Source organism: Nicotiana sylvestris, chromosome 4, assembly GCF_000393655.2.
Source record: "Nicotiana sylvestris chromosome 4, ASM39365v2, whole genome shotgun sequence".
NCBI classification, from domain to species: domain Eukaryota; kingdom Viridiplantae; phylum Streptophyta; class Magnoliopsida; order Solanales; family Solanaceae; genus Nicotiana; species Nicotiana sylvestris.
In genome coordinates, this window is record NC_091060.1 from 162,591,046 (window position 1) to 162,614,994 (window position 23,949).

Sequence of the window (23,949 nt, forward strand, 5' to 3'; positions counted from 1 at the left end):
CAACAACAACAATGCTCAGGCGAATATTCTGCTGGTGATCGAAAAGCAACAGTAGTGCCAAAATCTGGGCAGAATCAAATTGTAACAACTGAACCACTCATTTCATTGGAGGAAAGGAAACTTTTGGATGCAATGGTAAGCTCTACTTCTCTAAAATCCTTAAATCCTGCTACGCTTAGCACTGGTCCTGTAAGTAAGAGCAAGAAAAAAATGCAAAACATAGGACAACAACAAAGTAAGACAATCGTGACAACGACACGAGGAGGAGATGCCTTAGTGACACTCGATATCGTTCAAGTTTCTCCACAACCTGTTAATTTGGGGAGTGAATTTTTTGAACAAGGAGAAGAAGAAGCAATGTTACAAGAATGTCGTGCACAAGCATCAAGAAAAGGGGATCTATCACCAAGGCATAGCGGCAAAAGTAAAAAGACTCATACAAGGAAAAATAGTTGGGACGACAAGGTTAGTGATTTTTTAAATGTTAGGCGACCTCCAATGAGAAATGCCAAACAAAAGCAGGTCGCCCCAACTACATCAACAAGGTCCAATCGTTCTAAAAAGAAATCATGAATTTTGAATACTCTTGAAGAATTGGGAGTGTGATGAAAAAGAATTACAAATTGAAGAAATTACAAGTTTGGACAAGAAGGGACAACATTTTATTCTACCATTATGTTAGTATTCTGATTTGTAATATCATCATAGAGTATGTTATAAACTCTGTGGTGATCACTGAATATTTGATTGTAGCTAGTTCTTTCTTTTTACATGCTTGCTAGTGAGGCTATTTTATGCCTCAATAGGATTAGTAAGGTAAGGTTTAGCCCGGTTTGTGTTATATGGGTAACAATATCGGTGCTATTATCCCCTTATTTCTACCTTTTCTAATTGTTGTATTTTTCTTTTCTGTTATTAATAAAAAAAACTAGCCCTAGGCGCTTGCGTAGCGGATTGCCAAAAAAAAAAAAAAAACATGGCCGAAGGAAAAGAAGAGAAGATTGATTCTTGTGCACAGGTTGCTGGTCGAATTCTTCTAAAGGAGGTAATTAAAAAAAGTGATAAATCTGAGTATATTAACATATTGTTGTCTCCACTATCTTTCCACGCCGTATTGAGCATGACAGCCGCCGGAGCAACAGGAGATACATTAAATCAGATGCTTCAGTTTCTTGGCGTTAGAAATATCGATGATTTGAATTCCAACTTCTTAAAAATGGCTGCTGTTTTTGAGAGCAACAGTGAGAGGGATAGTAATTGTCCAGATTTGAGCTTCGTTAGCGGAATATGGGTGTCTTATACACATGAATTGAAAGACTCTTTCAAAGAATTAGTCAATACTCTCTATAAAACTGAGGCTAAATCTGTTGATTTTCAACGAAAGGTGCGTCGCCATTTTCTTTTGTATTGTCTGGTTTCCCGTTACGTATATAATCACTTGAGTATTTTCACATAAATCACAATTGATACTTTTGTTATTCTTAACTCTCTGAATTAGCGTAGACATTATATTATGCCAACAAACCACTAAGATTCTAGAATTATCCATCCTTAATGGAACTATATATATAGTCCAGATACATTGGAAGAATAGTCTAAACTCCTTCCTTGTTATATACAACAATAATATACCTAGTATAGTCTTACAAATGGGGTCTGGGGCGGATAGTCTAAACCACTAGTACAAGTATCGAGTATTTTTACTGGCCAAAATTTAGACATAAGAATAGATATTAATAGCTAGACCATACACTTAAGTATAGTGTCAATGTCACCCTTTATCAACAACAACAACAACAACCCAGTGTAAAATAAACTCAAATTGAGTTAGTTTATCTATGAACTTGTGCATAGGAAATAAACTCAATGCTTATTTTTATGCAGGAAGAGGTGGTAAAAGAAGCTAACTTATGGGCTAGCGTTGCATCAAAAGGCCTCATCGCAGAAGTTCTCAAGACAGAGTACCTCAACCAATATACAACGATCCTTTTTGCAAATGCCTTGTATTTTAAAGGTACATGGAAAGAAATATTTGACGAACAACAAACCAGGAACAAAGATTTTTACCTACTCAACGGTGACAAAATTTCAGTTCCATTTGACTGGTTGCAAAGATTTTCTGTATGGATCATTTGAAGGTGTTCAAGTTGCTAAAATTCCTTACTTAATTGGAAAAGACAAGAAAGAGTTTTCTATGTATATTTTTCTTCCAAAAGAAAAAGATGGATTGCCTAACTTATTGACAAAAGTGAATTCTTGTCCAAAATTCTTTACCAAAAAATACAGACTTCGGAAGGAAGAACTTGATGCATTCTACATTCCAAAGTTCAAATTCTCATACATTGTAGTGGATGAAGTGAAAGAAACAATGCAGGAAATGGGATTGACTCTACCTTTTGACGACGAATGCGAAGAGATAACTGGGATTGTAGAAACTGAAGGGCCATTCATTATCAATAGGATATTACAAAAAGCATTTGTGGAAGTAAATGAGAAGGGTACTGAGGCAGCAGCTGTTACTTACGAGTCAGATGATGACTTGGGATTTTCATTGTATGATATGCCACCACCTCGTCCAAGGTTTGTAGCAGATCATCCTTTCTTGTTCATGATCAGGGAAGATGTTTCAAGATCGGTGCTTTTTGTTGGAGCTGTGCTAAATCCTTTGAGTGAGTCAAATGATTAATTGAGGATGTAAGAGGTCTCAAGATTGGTACTTTTCGCTAGGTGTTGTTTTGTTTATTGGCTCTTTGTTTAAGAAATTTGAGGGTTTTGTTTATCACCTTAAATCATGCTCGTGACTACTATTCCATTCATCTTGTTTTTTTTCATTTGGCGTGCTTAATAAATTCTGCATTGTTTCACACTCTGTCCCTTTTCTCTCTATCTTTTTTTTCGTGATCATCTGGTGTTTGGTATCCATATTGGGATTCGACTAAATCGAATTCGCGCAATGAAGTTTCAAATTGGGGGATAAAATATTTTCTACCAAAGGCGACTCCATATTCACATTGGGAAGTAAAACGTTCCCTAACCAAGGTGACTCCATATCCACATTGGAGGATAAAATGTTCCCTAATAAAAGCAATTCCGGTCATACCCGAGGATCGAACTCGATACCTCTGATTTATGATGAATGAGTCCTTTTCCCTCTATGATGTAAGAGGCAGCAGTTAAAAAGGCTTGTAGCATTCAAGATGTGTACTAATGTTTAATGAAATAGAAGGAGAACTATGAGGTTTGAAGTCAAGTTTCAACGGAGGCAAAAAATACTAGGTAGTAATTTGTTTCCTGCATAAGTTTTGACAGAAAATGCTACCAAGGAGCATCACCAAATGAAAAAAGATCAGGAAAGTTCTAAATGAGATCAACTAAAAAGAAATTTCATTGGCAGAGTTAGAACTTTAGAAGATAATACATCGAATTGTTATTTATTTCTTTGGTTATTCTTTTCAATGGGCAACTTGTTTATTTGGTATGATAAGAAGAACATTGTCTTAGCTAGGGGGTAATTGAGTTCAATTAAAATAATACTACTGAGTATTGCTGATGGTTCTATAGAACTATAACCAAGTACTGTAAAGAACTTTTATATATCAGATAATTGACTGAAAAATGATATTTCCTCTATACTGGAAAACAGTGAAGCGGTTCGAAATATAATTATTGAACCATCTAATTTTTCGTCTATTTCGGGCATTAATATTTTAATGATTTAAAACATTAGAAATGTACATGTTTAACTTTCCAAAGAGTAATGGTTTCACTTTCATGAAACAAAGGAAGTAACTTTTGTCGAGGCACAATTTAGTTAACTAAGTACTAATTATTTTCAGAAGTTTTTATTTTGTAGTAACTGTATGGTCCAAATTTAGTAACCACGACCATTACCAAGTAGGACAAGGAACGAGGTTATCATGATGCATCGTCTGGTGGTTGTCGTGGTGAAAGTCAACGATTGAGGGCGGTCAGTCGATGCATGACATCCACGATAGTATAAACTTAGCGGGAGACAAAGCATATGCCTTTCGAATATTCTCTATGTTGTACTTTCTAGGATTTTTTGGGAGATTGTCCCTTATAAATAAGAAGGGTGAGTAAAAAAAAGGAGACACAGGAAAAAAGACCAAAGAACACTTTGTAAAAGAATCCTCTTAGAGTGAATACAAAAGCAGTCTTGTTCATCTGAGAAGATAAAGAAATTCCCCAATCATCTCATATTTATTCCCCCTTTAACGTTGATTGCGCCTTTCAAGCTTGATTGTGCATTTAAGTCTTCACATTCATGAGCATTCACTCGATTCCAATATATTTGTTACATCATTCATCTTGCTTACTCTCTTCATCGCTTGGTCTAGATTTTATTATGTTTAACTAAGATTGACCTCATCTTTATCATTATTTATTTTAATCATAAAGGTTTTGACATCTTTTCGTCAAACAATTTGACGCCGTCTATGAGAATTTCTTTAGTTGAAATCAAAGTTTCATCTAGATCATAGAAAGGGATACATAACCATGTTTTCCTAGCTTTGCATAAACTAACAATGGCAGGGAAAGGAGATGCGAGATTGAAAGCGATAGCAGATGTCACCGCCAACATTCTGAATACTATCAATGAAGACAACAGGGAGGACAATGAAAACGTGACGCCAAGCACTACGCTTAGGCGAAATGCTTCACCTCCCCCCTGCGAAAGCGTTACTGCTTCGCGTGAAAAGGAAGCCTCCACATCATTAACATAAGAGGCACCACCAGTGGTGAAAAGGTTACTGGAAGAATGGCTAACAAGCACTTAGAACAACATACTTGACAAACCCACCCAAAAGGGAGAACAGGGACGCTGCGCACGTAGAAATCACGACAGACACCGACGAGCAAGATGTCCCCCGAACTGGTAACACTCATACTATTGTTGATGCAGGTAGTGACGCATTCACAACCATTCTAAAGAAAGTGGAGGAAATGGAAAACGAAAATAAGGTGCTCTGTGACCAGATGAAAGAGCATCAAGAAAGGGTTGATAAGATACCAGGCACCCCAAAGTTGTTACCAAAACGAGACGTTGGCCGATTCATCGAACAACCATACAATGAGTAAGCAGCACCCCATGACATTCCCAAAACCTTCAAAATGCCACCGTACCTGAAGATATACGATGGTACTATAGACCTAGAAGATCATATCATTCACTACGTCACAGCGGTGAAAGGCAACGATCTTTCGAGAGAGCAAGTACTGTCGGTGCTACTGAAAAAGTTTGGCGAAACTCTAACGGGGAGCCCTAACCTGGTACTCACAACTGCCGGCACGATCAATAGCAATGTTCGAAGAAATAGCAGACAAGTTTGTCACCGCTCATGTAGGGGCCAAAAAGGTGAAAGCCAGGGTTAACGACATATTCACCGTCAGGCAGACACCTGGCGAGGGATTTAGGGACTTCCTAGCTTGGTTTAACAAGGCGACAATGAGACTACCGAATGTATCGGAAGGGATGGCGGTAGCAGCCTTTCAGAACGGATTGAGCAGAAACGGGTCAAGAACAACCAGAAAGCTAGTAAGCAGACTCATGAAATATCCTCGCACCACTTGGGAAAATATTCACAACGCCTATTGTGCCAAGGTGAGAGCCGACGAGGATAATCTTAATGGCCCGATCCAACAGCTGACATCAATTCAAGCAGAGGCAAGGAAAGATCGATGCAATGATGGTCGAAGGGACCAATTGGGTCCTCGTCTCGGTTGAGAGACATCAGCCCTATATCAGAGGAACCATCAAACACCCCCCGTGGCACACGAATGGCCCTCCTCGACATACCACAGCACAACGAAATGAAAGAGGTATGCCTCCACTTTTATCTGCTCACAATTTATGTGTTTCTCCTTCAGAAATAGTGTACACACTATAGAAGCTCGACATGAAGGTAAAATGGCCGCAAAAGATGTGGTCTAATCCAAGCACTCGGAAATCAAATACCCTCTGCGAATTTCACCAGGAATGAGGTCATAAAACCGAGGAGTGCATAGGTCTGTGGCAGGAGGTGGTGAGGATGCTAAATCAGGGACACCTGAGAGAACTGATGAGCGACTAAGGTCGAGCCAATTTCGCCCTTGGACGCAAGCAACACCAGGGACCTCCAAAACTGCCTTCTCCAGCTCGCACCATACAAATGATCATTGGTGGAGGTGACGAGACAGCAATCAACCATGTGAAATTCACCACTGCACACAAACTCAAACGGTTGATCACTCACGAACGGTATGACAACCTCGAAGATATTATCGTCTTTGATAAGTTAGATACTGACGGTTTGTCTTCCCCTTACTATGATGCTTTAGTTATTACTTTACGTGTTGCGGATACTGATGTGAAAAGAATAATGGTAGACGACGGAAGCGGCGCATGTATTATCCATCCTCGAGTCCTCGTACATATGGGGCTCGAAGGTAAAATAATACTGCATTGCATAAAACTGACGGGTTTTAATAATGCAGTCAAACAAACTTTAGGAGAAATAATGCTACCCATCCTAGCCGTGGGAGTCACCCTGGAAACAACGTTTCACATCATGGACCAAGGCACATCTTACAACGCCATTATAGGGTGACCATGGATACACGCCATGCGAGCCATCCGGTCAAGCCTCTACCAGGTAATCAAGTTCTCTACTCCATGGGGAATATTCAGCATACGAGGCGAACAACGCACCGCGCAAGAATGTTATCGCATCGCCCAAGATTGTGCACACACCCAACAACTAAAGGGAGCAAACGCAGAAGCATAGCAATTAGCAGCATCAGGAACCAAACCCGATGCACAGACAGACGTTATTAAAGATCATTACATCGTAGAGGCCGCCGAGTCGACCATCGAGGATCTCGACCCCATCTAACTAGACAGCAATGATAGCACAAAAAAGGCCTATATCGGACACAACCTCTTAGAACCAGGTATATTCCATAAATTTTTAGCTAATAATGCCGACATTTTTGTCGTTTCCCATTCAGATATGCCAGGCATTCCGAAAGACATCGCCATGCATAAGCTGAACGTTGACCCATTATATCCGTCGGTGCGACAGATGAGAAAAAAAATTGAATGCCGCAATAAATGAGGCTGTCAGTGCTGAAGTCAATGAGCTACTCATTAATGGTTCTATCCGAGAATCAAAATATCCCCAATGGGTCGCGAATGTAGTCATGGTAAAAAAGAAAAATAGAAAATGGCGGATGTGCGTTGATTTCACAGACCAAAATAAGGCCTGCTCGGAAGATTCTTTTCCATTGCCCCATATCGACCAACTCATCGATGCAACAGCAGGGCACGAACTGCTAAGCTTTCTGGATACATATTCGGGTTACAACCAAATCCTCATGGAGGAAAAAGACTAGGAAAAAACCACTTTCATCACCCAGCAGAGAACATACTGCTACAGAGTCATGCCATTCTGGTTGAAAAATGCGGGGGCAATATACCAGAGATTGGTCACCAAAATGTTTTAAAACCAACTCAGCAAGACGATGGAGGTTGCTGGTCAAATTCAAAAAGAAATAGGAGCACATTTACCACCTTACAAAGGCCTTCAGCATATTAAGGCGGTATGGAATGAAGCTAAATCCCGAAAAATGCACCTTCGGCGTAACCTCAGGAAAATTCCTCGGTTTCTTTGTATCACAGAGAGGCATCAAGGTCAATCCAGACTAGATCAAAGCCGTCGAAGGAATACCCGAAATACTAACTAGCAAAAAACATGTGCAAAAATTGACGGGTCGGATAGCCGCCCTATCAAGGTTTATCTCACGGTCGTCCGACAGATGCCACAAATTCTTTAACGTACTAAGGAAGGACAACGGGCTTCAGTGGAATTCGGATTGTATCGAGGCCCTAAGAAAGTTAAAAGCATACTTGTCCTCACCACCACTACTCGCTAAAGCAGACCCCGACGAACGCCTTCTGATCTACCTGGCCATTTTAGAGGTCGCAGTGAGTGCAGTTCTAGTCCGCGAAAACAAAGGTATACAATCCCCAATTTATTATATTAGCAAAACCTTGATTGACACCGAAATGAGGTACCCTCACCTCAAGAAACTGGCTCTAGTGTTGGTCGTAGCTTCCTGAAAGCATAGACCATATTTTCAGTGTCACCCCATCTCGGTGGTGGAGACTTTTCCCCTTAGAAGTATCTTGCATAAGCCCGAGATGTCGAGAAGATTGGCTAAATGGGCCATAGAATTAAGCGAGCATGATATCACCTATCAGCCGCAAACAATGATAAAATCGCAGGTACTCACCGACTTCGTCGTCGACTTTAGTGCCGAAATGTTGCCCAAGGTCGAGCAAGAAGCGCTCTGCACCTCTTCTGAACAACCTGACCACTGGGTCTTCTATACCGACGGCATATCTAATGCGTCGGGATCTGGACTGGGACTCGTACTCGAAGTCCCCACGGGCAAAGTAATTCGTCAGTTCATACGGTGCCACGATATGACTAACAACGAGGCCGAGTATGAGGTCGTAATTGCAGGATTGAAACTAGCCCTCAAGTATAGTGCACGACGAGTCGTCCTCAGGTACGACTCATAACTCATCATTAATCAAGTTACTGGGACTTTCCAAATCAAGGAACAAAGGCTATAGAAATACCAAGCAGAAATCCATAAGCTGCTGCTAGAATTCGACGAATGCCAACTTGATTAGATACCGCAGGCACAGAACATCGAAGCAGATGGCCTTGCCAAACTAGCAATAGCAACCAAAAACATCACCAAGGAAAAAAGGGTCACCCTCTTCCACTCGTCAATAGACCAAGTAGAGGTACATTCTATAAATTTAACTTGGGATTGGCGCAACCGTATCATGACATACTTGCAGGAAGGAACACTCCCACAAAATAAAAAAGAAGCCAAAAAGCTTCAAATGCAGGCAGCCAGGTACAGTCTCAAAAACAATGATCTTTACAAAAGGACGTTTGGAGGCCCTTTGGCCAAATGCCTGGGACCAAATCAAACAAGGTGTGTTCTCAAGGAAGTATATGAAGGTCATTGTGGTGCCCACACAGGCAATCGGTCCCTCGTCAGATGCCTTATTCGGTAAGGATACTACTGGCCCACTATGAAAACAGAAGCAGCAGAGTACGTCGAGAAGTGCGAGTAATTACAAAAGTACGCACCAATGATACACCAAGCGGGCGAGCTCCTACACTCCGTCACCTCGCCATGGCCATTCATCAAATGGGGAATGGACATTGTCGGACCTCTCCCGATGGATCGAGGTAAGACACGTTTCCTTTTAGTTTTAATTGACTACTTTTCCAAATAGGTGGAAGCAGGTGTGTTCGCCCAAATATGCGAATAGGAAGTCATCGCCTTCATATGGAAAAATATCATATGTCGTTTCTGTCACACCTCCTTTTTTTCTACACCCGCAAGGGCATAAGGGAGTTTTTCCAATTAAAGGACAATCGAAGCGGGATTTATTATTAAAGATTTAGAGTCGCCACTTGGGAGATTTATGGTGTCCCAACTCACCGGTTGAATCCTGAATCGAGGAAAAGATTGACTATGTATTACAGTCCGCGAACCAGAAATCTGAGTAAGGAATTCTGTTAACCCGGGAGAAGGTGTTAGACATTCCCGAGTTTCGTGGTTCTAGCACGGTCGCTCAACTGTTATATTTGGTTTAAATTATCTGATCTTAACAATTATGAACCTATGTGTAAATTTTAACCTTAACCGCTTTTATTCATTTTTAAAGAAAATTGCAACGTCATTAAAACAAGTCTTGAACCACGTCACATAAATGCACCCGTGGTTTTTGGACATACTTTAACATCGTTGGGATTTGGATTTGGGTCACATAAATGCGCACCCGAGTTTAGGGAGGTAATGTTATTAAAATACGCGCCTAAAGAGACTAACGCATTATTATTTTGGGGAAGGCCATGAAATTCGCTAAACGGCCCGTCCCGAAATCTAAGTATTTTAATATATACAATTATCGAGGGCCCCGCAATTTATGTGTTTTGTTTAGCGAGGCTCATCCCGTTTTATTATTTTAAAGTGCAAACCTAGAGCAATCTATAGTTTTCTACTTAATTTGTCTCTAAAATAAAAGAAAGGCCCTAATTAATTTGTTACTGGACTGATGCAAACTAAGTAATATTTTTGCACCAACATCCGACCATTGGGCTCCGATGTGAGCCCAGCAGAGGGAATTTAAAACCAGATATACACCATAAAATCGGCCAAAACAGACCTTGGCCCAGGCCTAAATGATAAAGGGGCCAAAACTGGCCTGGGGCGTGCATCAATTATCCTGAGGCCCAAACGTTTAGGGACTAGCCTGTTAAGCCCTGTCTTTTACACTAAATGGAATTTCAATTTAATTAAGAACACAAATCTGATGAATCTACTACTAAAATTAACTAGCCAGTAAAATAAATTCAATGCAACATTAAACATGAGTTGGAAAGCAACTGATTTGAGATTTTATGACCCACGTAAACTGCCTATGATCACAATTTTCAAACATGATGCATACTAGTTCAAATTTCAAATTCCCTACTATGACTCATTTTTATTAAAATGCTAACTCATGAACTTTGATTAAACACTAACGTGACCACATATGAGAATTGAAACTCGAGAATTAAGGATGTTGGACGAAAATGGATTGCCTAAATTAACCTTACGAATTACATATCTCATATCTACTTTTAACTTTCTGATTTCGAACCCACACACAACCACTCAAACTCAGAATTATAGATTAACTCACATCATCACTACTAAATATAAAGCTCCCATGATCAGAAGAAGTATCACACTACTTTAACAGTCTACAGCCTAATTAATCACAGCTTGAAAATACCATTTATACGGATCTAGGAAAATCGGAAATTAACTAAATTAATAGAAACTATTCTGTTAGTCCAGTATAGAATTATTACAACTAATACTCAACTAAACTCATATGCATTTCTAAATATCTAACACACACTTAACGGTTCAAATGCATAAACTTATAATTAACAGTCCATCAGTACGGTTATTATAGTATAATGAAAGCAGTAAATCAACAATAGGCCTCCACTTCAACAATAATAGGCCTCCACTTCATTCATTTTCAACTGGATATTTACATACATCGAGTTTCAGGACATGTACCTGGTATGTAGAACAGAAAAATGGGGTAAGCAATCAGCAACAACAAACAGAAAAATACAGCAGCAGAAAGCCCAACACAGTAGCTTCAACACCTCAATCCAAAAATCCCAGCAACACGGAGAAAACCAGTAAAAATGGAGAAGAAAAATAGTCCGGAAATCTCTCTTTGTTTTCTCTTTCTAGCTTTGAACTCTCTCTGGTGTTCTTCCGCTCTCAATATTTCAGAAAATTTGGTTCTATCTTTTTTACTCTCTCCAAAATGAATTTTGCCCCTGTATATCCAGTGTATCCAGAGTATATATCGAGTGTATACCGCTCTCTCCGCCTCCCCCCCCCCCCCTTTTTTTTGATTTTCAGCTCCCTTAAATGGGCATTTAATTAGTGAATTTTCCACTACCAACTTAAATTTTCATTTCTTTAATCCTCCACTCCATTGTCCACTCAATTATCTACTTAATTATTTAATCCATTAGTGCAATCCTAACCCTACTATCCACTAGAAACTTCTTAAGTAGGTAAACCCTTGAATTACTTATATTAATCAGTTTTTATTTACACAATTAAACAAGAACTTAATACCAAACTTATTGAACTAATCCTACTTATTTTAACTGAGTGATTAATGAGATACAATTTCACAGTCTTACAACAAGCTGATATCCTAATTATATGAAACAAATCTATAAAACCAAATCTTAAAGAAACAACAGTGAACAGAAATAATTTATACCAAAGAACTGATCGAATTTCAAATGAAATTGACCAGAAAAAGAAAAAGAGACGAGGAAGACGAATATTAGAATAACACTAATGAAAATAAACAAAAACTAGGAAAGAACTCACTGGATAGGCTCGAACTTGGATTTGGCACTCTGAATCAGCCCAAAATAGTACCAAACGTTTGTTCCTGATGCAGAACAAACGAGCGTTATTATTTTGTGATGAAACAAGTTTGAATAAGCCCAGAAATCCAACCAAACGATCTTTCATGCACTGGTCGGAATTTTAAGGTTCTAAGGCTCGAACTTAGATTCAATATTCGAGGAGTTCTGGATACATTCGAGGGAAACTAATGATATATTGGGCCTAAGGGGGTTGTGGAGGTTGTGTGGTGTTAATTTGGGAGGGATTGGATTCGGCGCCGCCACCGGAGAAAGTTAGGGCGGCGCTAAGGTTCATCCTTTTGAATCGATATTCGAAGGGATATGTTCGAAGGTAAAGGGTTACGGATCCGGGAAGAGGGGATCGAGGGGTTCTGGGGTGTATTTTTGGGAGTGATTGGAGTCAGCGCCGCCACCGGAAGGCGGTGGGGAATGGTGGTGGCTGGTCTCTAGGGTTTGGGTGAGGAAGATGAGATGGGGGTTATGAGGGGGTGGGGTCTATTTGGTCAAATATATACTGGGGTGAAATTGGATCCAGGCCGTTAGATCAAACGAGATCAACGACGTGGATCATCTGACTAATTAGAACGACGTCGTTTGAGTGATTTAAAGACCGGATCGGTCTCAGATGAAATGGGTCGGGGTCGGGTAATGGGCAAAGCTTTGGGGTCGTTCGATCAAATGAAATTGATGGCCCTGATCAAAACGTGTCCAAACGACGTCGTTTGGTTCTGGTAGGGGTGGACCGGGTATGGCAGACGGGTCTGGGCTGGTTTGGGGTGGGTTTGTACGGGTTTTGTTTTGGGCTTGGGGATCTTTTGGCCCAAATTTGATTTCCTCTCTTTTATTAACTCTTTTTCTTTTCTTTTCTTCTTTTTCTTTCAAAAAAATAATTAAAACTAAAATCCTAATTAAATTATAAACCACCAAATTAACTTAAAAATACTAATTAACTCTAACTAATAATTATCACAAATAATTAAATGCCAAATTAAAAGAAAATCACACAATTTGACTAAAATTACAAAAATATGTTATTATTTTTTGAATTTTCATTTTTGTAAAACACCTAATTATTAATTAATTCTAAAAAATGTAAAAATCAAATCTTAAATGCCAATGCTATATTTTTGTATTTTTAATGCATTAATAAAATTAAACATGCCCACAAATATATGCAAACAATCAAGAAAATCATACATAATTAAAGACAAGACCTAATTTTGGGAATTATTTTGGAGTAATTCATATGAGGCAAAAATCACGTGCTCACAGCTACCCCTCTTTGTCCGGAAACACGAAGAGTTTTCGTGCAAAGATAAAGTGAGCGGATACGAGCGATTTTTGCCTGTTTGAATACTCCGTGGGAGGCATTTTTTGAAAGATTTGACCGAACCTCTGCTTCAAAGGTTTCCTACCTATCCTTGGCTATAAAGGAATTAGGTCAATGTAGTTCGGGAAGTTTTGGCGGCTGGAACTACCATGAAGCTGCGGTTTTGCTGTTACTGCTGTTGTTGTTGCTGATACTGCCTACTGACCTCCTTATTATACCATGACAAATGAAGAAACTAGACTAAGCTATAATCTATACTTTATAAAGATTTATTTTCAAACTTGATCTTGTGACCGATGTTGCCTCATTGACTTGTATTTTCCTCAGAAGTTCCTTGGTGGCCGACTTGAATGGTATTCTTTGAAATGCTTTCCCTTATTCTCCAGGCGGGCACCTGACTGCTGAACCCCTTTAAATGTCTTCCTTTGACTATTGTTTCCTTTCCTCTGTTCTCCAGGCGGGCTCCTGATTATTTGAAATTTGAATTGCTTCTTCCCTTCGTTCTCCAGGCGGGCTCCTGACTACTTGAAATTTGAATTGTATTACCTTGTTCTCCAGGTGGGCTCCTGATTGCTGAAACTTGAACTGTATTCCCTTGTTCTCCAAGCGGGCTTCTGATTGCTGAAACTTGAATTGTATTCCCTTGTTCTCCATGTGGGCTCCTGATTTCAACAAAATAGACAAAAGCAAAGAAAATTTCTGCCCCAGTTTGGTAGCTGAGTATATATATGAGTGTAAACTAAATCATGTTACCAAACATCAGTAAGAACTTGAAAGCGGAAACTTGAATTGTACTCCCTTGTTCTCCAGGTGGGCGCCTGATTGCTGAAACTTGAATTGTTGTTCCTTGTTCTTCAGGTGGACGCCTGATTGCTGATACTTTAACTGTTGTTCCTTGTTCTACAGGTGAACGCCTGATTGCTGATACTTCAACTGTTGTTCCTTGTTCTCCAGGTGGACGCCTGATTTCAACAAAAATAGACAAAATAAAAGAAAATTTTCTGCCCCAGTTTGGTAGCTGGGCGCATCCGTGAATGTTAAACTGAAGCATATTACCAAATATTACTAAGAATTTGAAAGCTAGGTCCCATTATCCGGGGGGTTCCTGACAACTCTTAACTAAACGACAATTTTAAATCTAAGCTATATCTTTTAAAGGTATGACTTCTGCTAAATCTTGTTATCTAAGCCAGTTTTAAACTATGTTCCATTATCCAGGAGGGTCCTGACAACTCTTATGCGAACTTTGAAATCAACTTATATTCCTTTTGGTGCACATTTGTCCTATATTTACTACCTATGATTGTTTTAAAGTTTAACCTAGGTCCCATTTTCCAGGAGGGGCCTGAAAATTTATACGATCAAACCTGCATGGTACTTGCTTCCCTCACAGGGTGCTTCCTGAAACAAATGTCATCTTTTCCCCTATTTCAAATCAAAGAAATATTGTCGGTTTAAAAATGTGGTGGTTAGTTGTGGCCTTCTTGCTGGGGACGGTTTTCTCTTTGCCTTGCTTTGCTTCAACAGACTGCCTTGAACTGGTCGAAAGGACTGTTTTGACCTCATGACTGATCCTCAACTGCAGGATCTCCAACTGTTGTTTTTATTCTGACCCTTCTATCTGAACTCGTATATATCCCATGACATTACTTGAACCATTCCACTGATTCCACTTTTGCTTACACCCTATGTCTCATTTTTCATCATATTATCTTCAGCATGTCCTAGTCGTATTTTGCTTTGTGCAATTTTGAGTCTTGGTAGTATACTTTTGACATTCCTTCTTATTTGTTGGAACAAGGCTAACCTTGGAAGAGCTTTAGGGGAGTAAAAATTAACAGCAATGAAATGCGACGATTTTGAGAATTAAGAATAAAGAAGAAAATCCAAATTTGGATGACTGTTGGAGATAGGAAAAAGGAACTTATCTTAGCGGAGTAACTGGCACCAATGATCATGGTATGCATTTTAGAGTAATCATCCCAGTCTATTTAACCAATCTCCTTTCCAATTGTTTTACTTTGTGCTCCAATATTTCCACAACCCAATTTTACTTTCCGCCAACTTACGGACCTTGTTCGACTTGCAGTGCCCTGAAGGGTTTTCACCGACAAACCTCTCTCATTTGTTTTCTCTCAGCTTTTGTCGCCTCATGGTGCCCATGAGGGTTTTCACCAATAAAACTCTCTCATTTTTTGATTTTTCTTGCTTAAACCGGAGTATTGCCTCTGATATGAATTCTCTTTACATTGCTCAACTTGGCATCTCTCGAAGACTGGTCGGAAGGTATTTCTTTGGACCGTAATGTGGGCTTTTGGATGGGGTTAGAAAGAAAGGGTATCAAAGACTCAAAACAATTTTACATGGGTTTAAAATTACAACTCTTAGAATCACATTTCTTATTACAAATACAACTTCTGCCCCAGTTTCTTGTTTGGGGATCTTTTGTTATTTTATTTTACTATGACCGAGCCGTGAGGGTGCCTACATATCCTTAACAGGAATCAGGTCAAACGTAGTTCACACCTGAATTTCCTTGTTGTTATGCTTTTTTTTCACTCCTTTTCTTTTCTCTTTTCTCTTTCTTTTCCTTTCTCTTTTTCTTTCCTTTTCTTTTCTTTTTGTTATTGATTCCAAAAGAGGGGTATAAAAGAAACAAATGCGGCTCAAAAGGGGGAACAAAGGGTAGAGTGTTTAGATAGCAGAACACATTGTCTTCGTCATTTCAATCTTCGAAACAATGCCAAATACAAACAATCAACAATTATACCAAAGAAAATCATGCATAATATCTCTTTACTGCATCAGAATTGATATCCATGTCTATGCATTTTCCTTCAATATCTGTTAAGCATAAAGCACCATTGGATAATACTCTGGTCACAAAGAATGGCCCTTGCCAATTCGGGGCGAACTTGCCTTTCGCTTCAACCTGATGTGGAAGAATATGTTTCAGCACTCGTTGACCCACTTCAAACTTTCGGGGACGCACCTTTTTGTTGTATGCTCTTGCCATTCTTTTTTGATATAACTGGCCATGACATACTACTGCCAATCTTTTTTCATCAATCAAATTCAACTGCTCCAAACGGGTTTTGACCCACTCATTATCATCAATTTCAGCCTCAGCGACAATCCGAAGGGACAAAATTTCAACTTTCGTAGGTATCACTGCTTCAGTTCCATATACCAACAAATAAGGAGTTGCACCTACTGAAGTACGGATAGTAGTGCGATAACCCAGCAATGCAAACAGTAATTTTTCATGTCGTTGCCTAGAACTTTCTACCATTTTCCAAAGTATCTTCTTTATGTTTTTGTTGGCTGCCTCAACTGCTCCATTCACCTTGGGACGATATGGGGTAGAATTACGATGTGTAATCTTAAACTGTTGGCATACCTCTTCCATTAATTTACTGTTAAGATTAGCACCATTATCCGTGATGATCACCTTTGGGATTCCGAATCAACAGATGATATTTGAGTGAACAAAATCGACCACTGCTTTCTTGGTCACCGATTTGAAAGTTTTGGCCTCAACACACTTGGTGAAATAATCAATGGCTACCAGAATGAATCTATGCCCGTTGGATGCTGATGGCTCAATTGGTCCAATGATATCCATGCCCCAAGCAACGAAGGGTCATGGTGCCGACATCGTGTGCAATTCCGATGGTGGAGAATGAATCAAATCTCTGTGTATCTGGCATTGATGACATTTGCGCACAAAACTGATACAATCTCGCTCCATGGTGACCCAATAATAACCTACTCGGAGAATTTTCTTTGCCAGCACATACCCGCTCATATATGGTCCGCAAACCCCTGAATGCACTTCGGACATGACAGTCGTAGCTTGTCTAGCATCTATGCATCTTAACAATCCAAGGTCTGGTGTTCTTTTATACAAAACTCCTCCACTTAAGAAGAATCCACTTGCCAACCGTCGAATTGTTCTCTTCTGATCCCCCGTGGCTTGCACTGGATATATCCCCATTCTGATGTACTCCTTGATATCGTGGAACCATGGTTCGCCATCAAGTTTTTCTTCAATCATGTTACAGTAAGCATGCTGATCTCGGACTTGAATATGTAGAGGATCGACATAAGTTTTGTCCGGATGGTGCAACATTGATGCCAGGGTAGCCAAAGCATCGGCAACCTCATTATGGACCCTTGGAATATGCTTAAACTCCATTGATCGAAACCGTTGACAAAGATCATGTAAACATTGTCGGTACGGTATGAGCTTCAAGTCTCGCGTTTCCCATTCTCCTTGGATTTGATGTACCAGAAGATCCAAGTCTCCCAAGACCAAGATTTCCTGGATATCCATGTCTGCAGCTAGCCTTAGACCCAAAATGCATGCTTTATACTCAGCCATATTGTTGATACAATAGAAACGAAGTTGAGCTGTAACAGGATAGTGATGCCCTATTTCAGAAATAAGCACGGCTCCTATCCCCACTCCTTTCATGTTAGCAGCCCCATCGAAGAAAAGTTTCCAACCTGGTTTTTCGGCCTGTTCTAGCTCGTCAATATGCATTACCTCTTCATCAGGAAAATAAGTCCTCAGTGGCTCACTGCAGTCCGAGTCACATAGATTATGTCAAACTCTATGAGCAAAACCTGCCACTTCGCCAGTCTTCCTGTCGGCATAGGCTTTTGAAAGATATACTTCAATGGATCCAAGCGTGAAATGAGGTAAGTAGTGTAAGATGACAAATAATGTTTTAATTTCTGTGCCACCCAAGTTAGGGCGCAACATGTCCTTTCCAGGTGAATGTACTTAACCTCACAAGCTGTGAACTTCTTGCTAAGATAGTAGATGGCTTGTTCTTTCCTGCCGGTGACATCATGCTGCCCCACTACACAGCCAAATGAATTTTCCAGGACAATCAAGTAAAGAATCAAAGGTCTCCTTGGTTCTGGCGGTACCAACACAGGCGGGTTTGACAAGTATCCTTTTATCTTATCAAATGTTTCTTGACACTCATCAGTCCACTTGACCGCAGCATCCTTCTTTAGCAATTTGAAAATAGGCTCACAAGTTGTCGTGAGCTGAGCAATAAACCTGCTGATGTAGTTCAACCTCCATAACAGACTCATCACTTCAGTCTTGTTCCTCGGAGGTGGCAATTCTTGGATGGCTTTGATCTTTGATGGGTCCAACTCGATGCCTCGCCGGCTGACTATGAATCCCAATAGCTTTTCGGATGGAACACCAAATGCGCACTTAGCAGGGTTAAGCTTGAGCTTGTACCTGCGAAGTCTCAAGAAGAATTTCCTCAAATCCCCAATGTGGTTGGCCTGATGCTTTGATTTTATGATCACATCATCCACGTATACCTCAATCTCCTTATGTATCATGTCATGAAACATTGTAGTCATTGCTCTCATGTAAGTTGCCCCGGCGTTCTTCAAACCAAATGGCATTACTCAGTAGCAATAAGTTCCCCACGGCGTGATGAATGCCGTCTTTTCTACATCTTCTTCATCCATTAAAATCTGATGATACCCGGTATAGCAATCCATAAAAGATCCTGTCTCATGCTTGGCACAATTATCGATCAAAATATGGATATTGGGTAATGGGAAGTTATCCTTCGGACTTGCTTTGTTGAGATTGCGGTAATCAACGCATACTCTAATCTTGCCGTATTTCTTTGGCACAGGCACGACATTAGCCAACCAAACAGGATATCGAGTGACCCAAATGACCTTTGCATCCAACTGTTTGGTGATTTCTTCTTTAATTTTCACACTCATATCAGATTTGAATTTCCTCAACTTTTGCTTGACGGGAGGAAACATTGGATTGGTGGGCAATTTGTGGACCACTAAATCAGTGCTTAAGCCCGGCATGTCGTCATATGACCATGCAAAAACATCTTTGAATTCGATGAGTGCTTTGATTAACTCTTCCCGAATCTTTGGCTCGAGGCGGACACTTATTTTGGTCTCTCGAATATTATCTGTGTCTCCTAAATTGACGGCTTCTGTATCATTCAGGTTGGGTTTAGATTTTTCTTCGAAGTGAATTAACTCCTTACTAATCTCTTCAAAGGCCTCATCTTCATCGTATTCTGATTCGTAATCACAATCTACTTCTTGAATTATTATTTCGGAATCAGATTGATTTTTAAGACTAGGCTGAGGATTCCTTATGATGCCATATCACTAGAACCATCGTAAAAAGAACTGTATAGAAAAGAAAAGAAAACAAAAAGGAAAACCATCAGGAATGATGAAGAAAGGGAAATTGTATTTTATTGAATGATAAAAGATAACAACGTTTGCACACTCAAACAGACTGAAAAATGAAATCCGGATTGCAATCCTGGAATAATCCGTACAAACTTAAAGGAAAATCAAAGCAAACTACCAAGACTCCTTCTGAGTAGGGAGAGGAGTAGCCTTCCAATTATTAAGCTTTGTTGTTGGCCCGACAAATTGCACTTCCGCGTTGCTAGAACCTTCTCCAATTTCCACCATGTTCACACTGTCGAACAACTTCTCAAATCTTTCAATTAACTCCTTGTCCGGATCAATCACAGAACTGGGAATTGCTGTCACTGGGCGACTCCTTGTACCGGACTTGACAAATGATCTGGAAAGACGTGAGACTGGCTTTGGAAGGATCCATGTCCTCTGTTTCAATTCCCTGGCTCTTTTTATGTCTGCGGTTGTGGGCTTGAATCTCAGACCAAATGTTCCCAAGTTTTCAGGAAGAGACACAGGCTGTATAATGCCTTGCAGATCTGACCCCAAACCCTTTCCTGGTACAAAACCATTCTTCAAAATTTCATACGCTACCATGACTGATGTGGCGGTTATCTTCGGATTTGGGATACACTTCCCTTCTGGAACTTTCTCGACTGACATTGCGTCAAAACTTGGTAGACCCATGGTCCCTTGTCATCTTCCACTTCAATGAATGACATAATGGTGTTGTTGTGAGCGCACAAATTATCTTCACCGTGCACAACTATTTCCTGTCTATCCCATTCAAACTTGACCATCTTATGGAGTGTTGATGGTACTGCTTTAGCGGCGTGAATCCATGGTCTCTCTAATAGCAAATTGTAGGAAACAACTATATCCAGTACTTGGAATTCCATTGTGAATTCTACTGGACCTATGGTCAGTTCCAACATTATGTCCCCAACTGAGTCTTTGCCTCCGCCATCAAATCCCCACACACAGATAATGTTCTTATGGATCCTCTCCTCTTCTACTTTCAGCTTGCTTAGAGTGGGAGAGTACAGATGTTCGCACTTGAACCATTGTCAACCAATACCCGGGTAACCACGGAATCCTCGCATTTCACTGTAAGGTAAAGGGCTTTGTTATGCTCAGTACCTTCTACGGGCAATTCATCATCGGAAAAAGTGACCCTGTTTACTTCAAAAATCTTGATGGCTATCTTTTCCAGATGGTTCACCGAGATCTTGTCGGGAACATGGGCCTCATTCAGGATTTTCATCAATGATCGGCGGTGCTCATCTAAATGGATTAGCAATGAGAGCAATGAGATCTGAGCTGGCATTTTCCTCAACTGCTCTACAACAGAATAGTCATGCACTTTCATTTTCCACAAAAATTCCTCTGCCTCTTCTTTAGTTACAGCTTTCTTCACCGGCGTTGGATCATCTTTAGTTCTTCTTAACTCCTCTGGAGTAAAACACCTTCCTGAGCAAGTCAAACCTTGTGCTTCACAAAATTCTTCTTTGATTTCTTTCCCTTTGTAAATCACGGTCACCCGTTCATAATTCCAAGGAACAGCTTTGTTGTTGATCACTGGAAGCTGAGTTACTGGTTTTATAATAACAGGCTCTGTGCGAGCCCCCTTCACGACCACAACAGGTTTACTTGCAACCCCTGGTACTACCACTTTAGCTTTCTCGGGTTTCACTGCAACAATGTTTGACGACCCTTTCTCGGCTACCACAGCTGGCTTATTGTCTACCCCTTTCAACTGGACCATTGATTTCCCACTAGTTACCTTTTCCTTTGAGCTGGTTTCACTGGAACGGATCATCATTACCGTCTGCGAGGGCTTCTTGGGACCCCCTCCTTTGTGTATCAACTCAATCATATGGGTCTCATGGTGGGCTGGAAGTGGATTCTGATTGATATTTGGTGCTTCTGGGGCCTGAACCTCAATCCGATGAGTATCAATAAGCTCTTGCACAGCTGTTTTCAGTTTCCAACACTTCTCTGTATCATGCCCTGGGGCTCCTGAACAGTACTCACAACTCACCGAGTGGTCAAGATTTCTAGGAGGAGGATTTGGCATTTTAGGCTCAATTGGATTCATCATGCCCAACTGTCTCAACCTGTGGAAAACACTGGTATATGATTCCCCCAGTGGAGTGAAAGTCTTTTACTTTTGTAACCTCTCATTCTTGAAGGCTTGGTTTGGTCGGAAACCCATTCCGGAGGGATTTCTGTAGGCTCTTGGGGGTAGATATGTGTTTTGTGGAGCTGGGTATGGATTTTATGGACGGAAATATAGGGATCTGGTGATGGGTATCAATGTTGTGGAGGGCTATATGGAGTGTGGGGGTAATTTTGGTGGTAGGGTCGTGGTTGGCTATAGTAGGGTGATGGGCCTCTAAATCTGAACCAGGCTCCGGACTCAACAGTCATGACATCTTCTTTCTTCTTTTTCCCAAGTACACCCCCAGTGCCGCTTTGAATGGCCTGAGTGGTTGCCTTGATCGCTGAATAACTCATGATTTTGTTGGACTTAAGCCCCTCCTGGACCATGCCTCCCATTTTTACAACCTCAGTAAAGACTTTCCAATTGCGGACACCAAATGACCAAAGTAAGTTGGCTCCAAAGCCTGCAAAAAGTAATCAACCATCTCGCTCTCTTTCATTGGGGGATCTACCCTTGCTGCTTGCTCCCTCCACCAGAAACCATATTCTCTAAAGCTTTCACTGTGCTTCTTCTCTAGTTTAGTCAAAGATAGTTGGTCTGGAATGATCTCAAGATTATACTGAAAGTGACAAGCGAATGCTCATGCCAAATCATCCCATGTGTACCATCTTCCGTGATCTTGGCGGGTGTACTACTCTAATGTTGATCCGCTCAAACTCTGACTGAAGTAGGCCATTAGCAATTCATCCTTTCCTCTGGCTCCCCTCATCTTACTAGAAAAACCTCTCAAATGAGCCACCGGATCACCGTGTCCATTGTACAAGTCGAATTTGGGCATTTTGAACCCTGTCGGTAGTTGTACATTTGCGAATAAACACATGTCTTTGTAAGCCATGCTTACCTGACCTCCTAGCCCTCTCATATCCCTGAAGGATTGTTCTATGCTTTTCATTTTTCTGAACATCTCCTCACGTTCGGGATTTTTGGCTGGTCTCTCAGCTTCTCTCGGGAGATCAGAACGTGGATCGTAGGGGTAGGTTTCGGGAGCTTTGAGGGGATAATACTGGTTGTCTTGAGCTTGGAACACAGGTTCACTCGGGGATCTATGGAGTGCAGCTGGTGGAGATGCCACAAAGACTGGGTGACTAGCGGAGGAGGGTATAGAGTTGATTTTGGTGGTGGAGCTTACGGCATATGAGAAGTAGTGCCATGGTAGTGTTGATAAATGGGAAAATCTGGATCAGTGGCGGGATGATCCTGAGACTGAGCTAATGATGGGGTAAAACCCGGGTTGGTTGGGTAATATGGCGGTGATTGCCCTTTGGACCAGGCCTGGTACATTTCGGCCATCTGTTGCTTAAGCTTGAGGATCTCCTCTTTCATTTTATTGACGTCCAACTCCTCTACCTCAACACTAGTGTCGACATCAGGGATAGACATGTTTTTTGGTATTGGTCCCTTTGATCTGGTTTGGTAATGATAATGTGCCAGTATCCTCTAACTGCTTGAATTCTCTGAAAAACAACAAACTTGCTAGTTCTTAGAGTTTAACACATATGCAATTACACGTTGGGATGTAATGCACCTAGGCAATTAACCATTTTCTATCATGCATTTGCTTCTGTTGTGTGCGTCATTCCGGCCTCTCATAATTGTGCCCCTTCTTTTAAGCTTCTTTTATTCTATCCTTCTTTACTTCCCCTTTTTCTTTTTAGAGGTGGTCGAATCCTATAGAGATTGCCTACGTATCATGTCCCCGCATGAATCAAACCGTGCGTAGTTCTGTCAGAAAAGTGTGAAAGTAAATAAAATATTTTTGGGATTTTCAGCCTTTATAAAAAATAGATGCTTCGATCACAAAGACTCAATACTAACAAATTTCAAAAGAATAACAGACTCTGATTCAAAGAAAAAGTACAGACTCTGAAATTAAGCTATTATACTTTAAAGAAATACAGACTCAAAAACAGAGAGAAAATATAAGCCCAACATGCCTTACAGACTCTGACAGAAAAGGAAATATAGACTCAAACTGAAAATCATGAGTACATCAATGCTCCTGGTGTCCGTGGGACATCATTCGGTCTCGCCACGGGCTTATGTGCAAGATCCCTTTGAAGTCGGTCCAAGCTGTTCATTATTTGTTTAACAAAGGTCATCACCGCTGCAAAGAATGTAGTGTG

The 23,949-nt window shown here is 40.6% G+C and overlaps 1 protein-coding gene across 2 annotated transcripts; it reads left to right on the forward strand.

The window, feature by feature from the left end:
* Window positions 1-1,000: 1,000 nt before the first annotated feature.
* On the forward strand, window positions 1,001-2,864 carry LOC104213775 (serpin-ZX-like). Of its 2 annotated transcripts, none has more exons than XM_070171637.1 (2): window positions 1,001-1,045; window positions 1,885-2,864. In XM_070171637.1, the coding sequence occupies exon 2, from the start codon at window positions 1,997-1,999 to the stop codon at window positions 2,684-2,686; it is 690 nt and encodes a 229-aa protein (XP_070027738.1). In that variant the 5' UTR covers window positions 1,001-1,045; window positions 1,885-1,996; the 3' UTR covers window positions 2,687-2,864. The 2 variants fall into 2 exon arrangements, with proteins under 2 accessions (XP_070027738.1, XP_009761620.1); XM_009763318.2 differs by lacking the exon at window positions 1,001-1,045 and adding an exon at window positions 1,115-1,384.
* The last annotated feature ends 21,085 nt before the right edge of the window (window positions 2,865-23,949 follow it).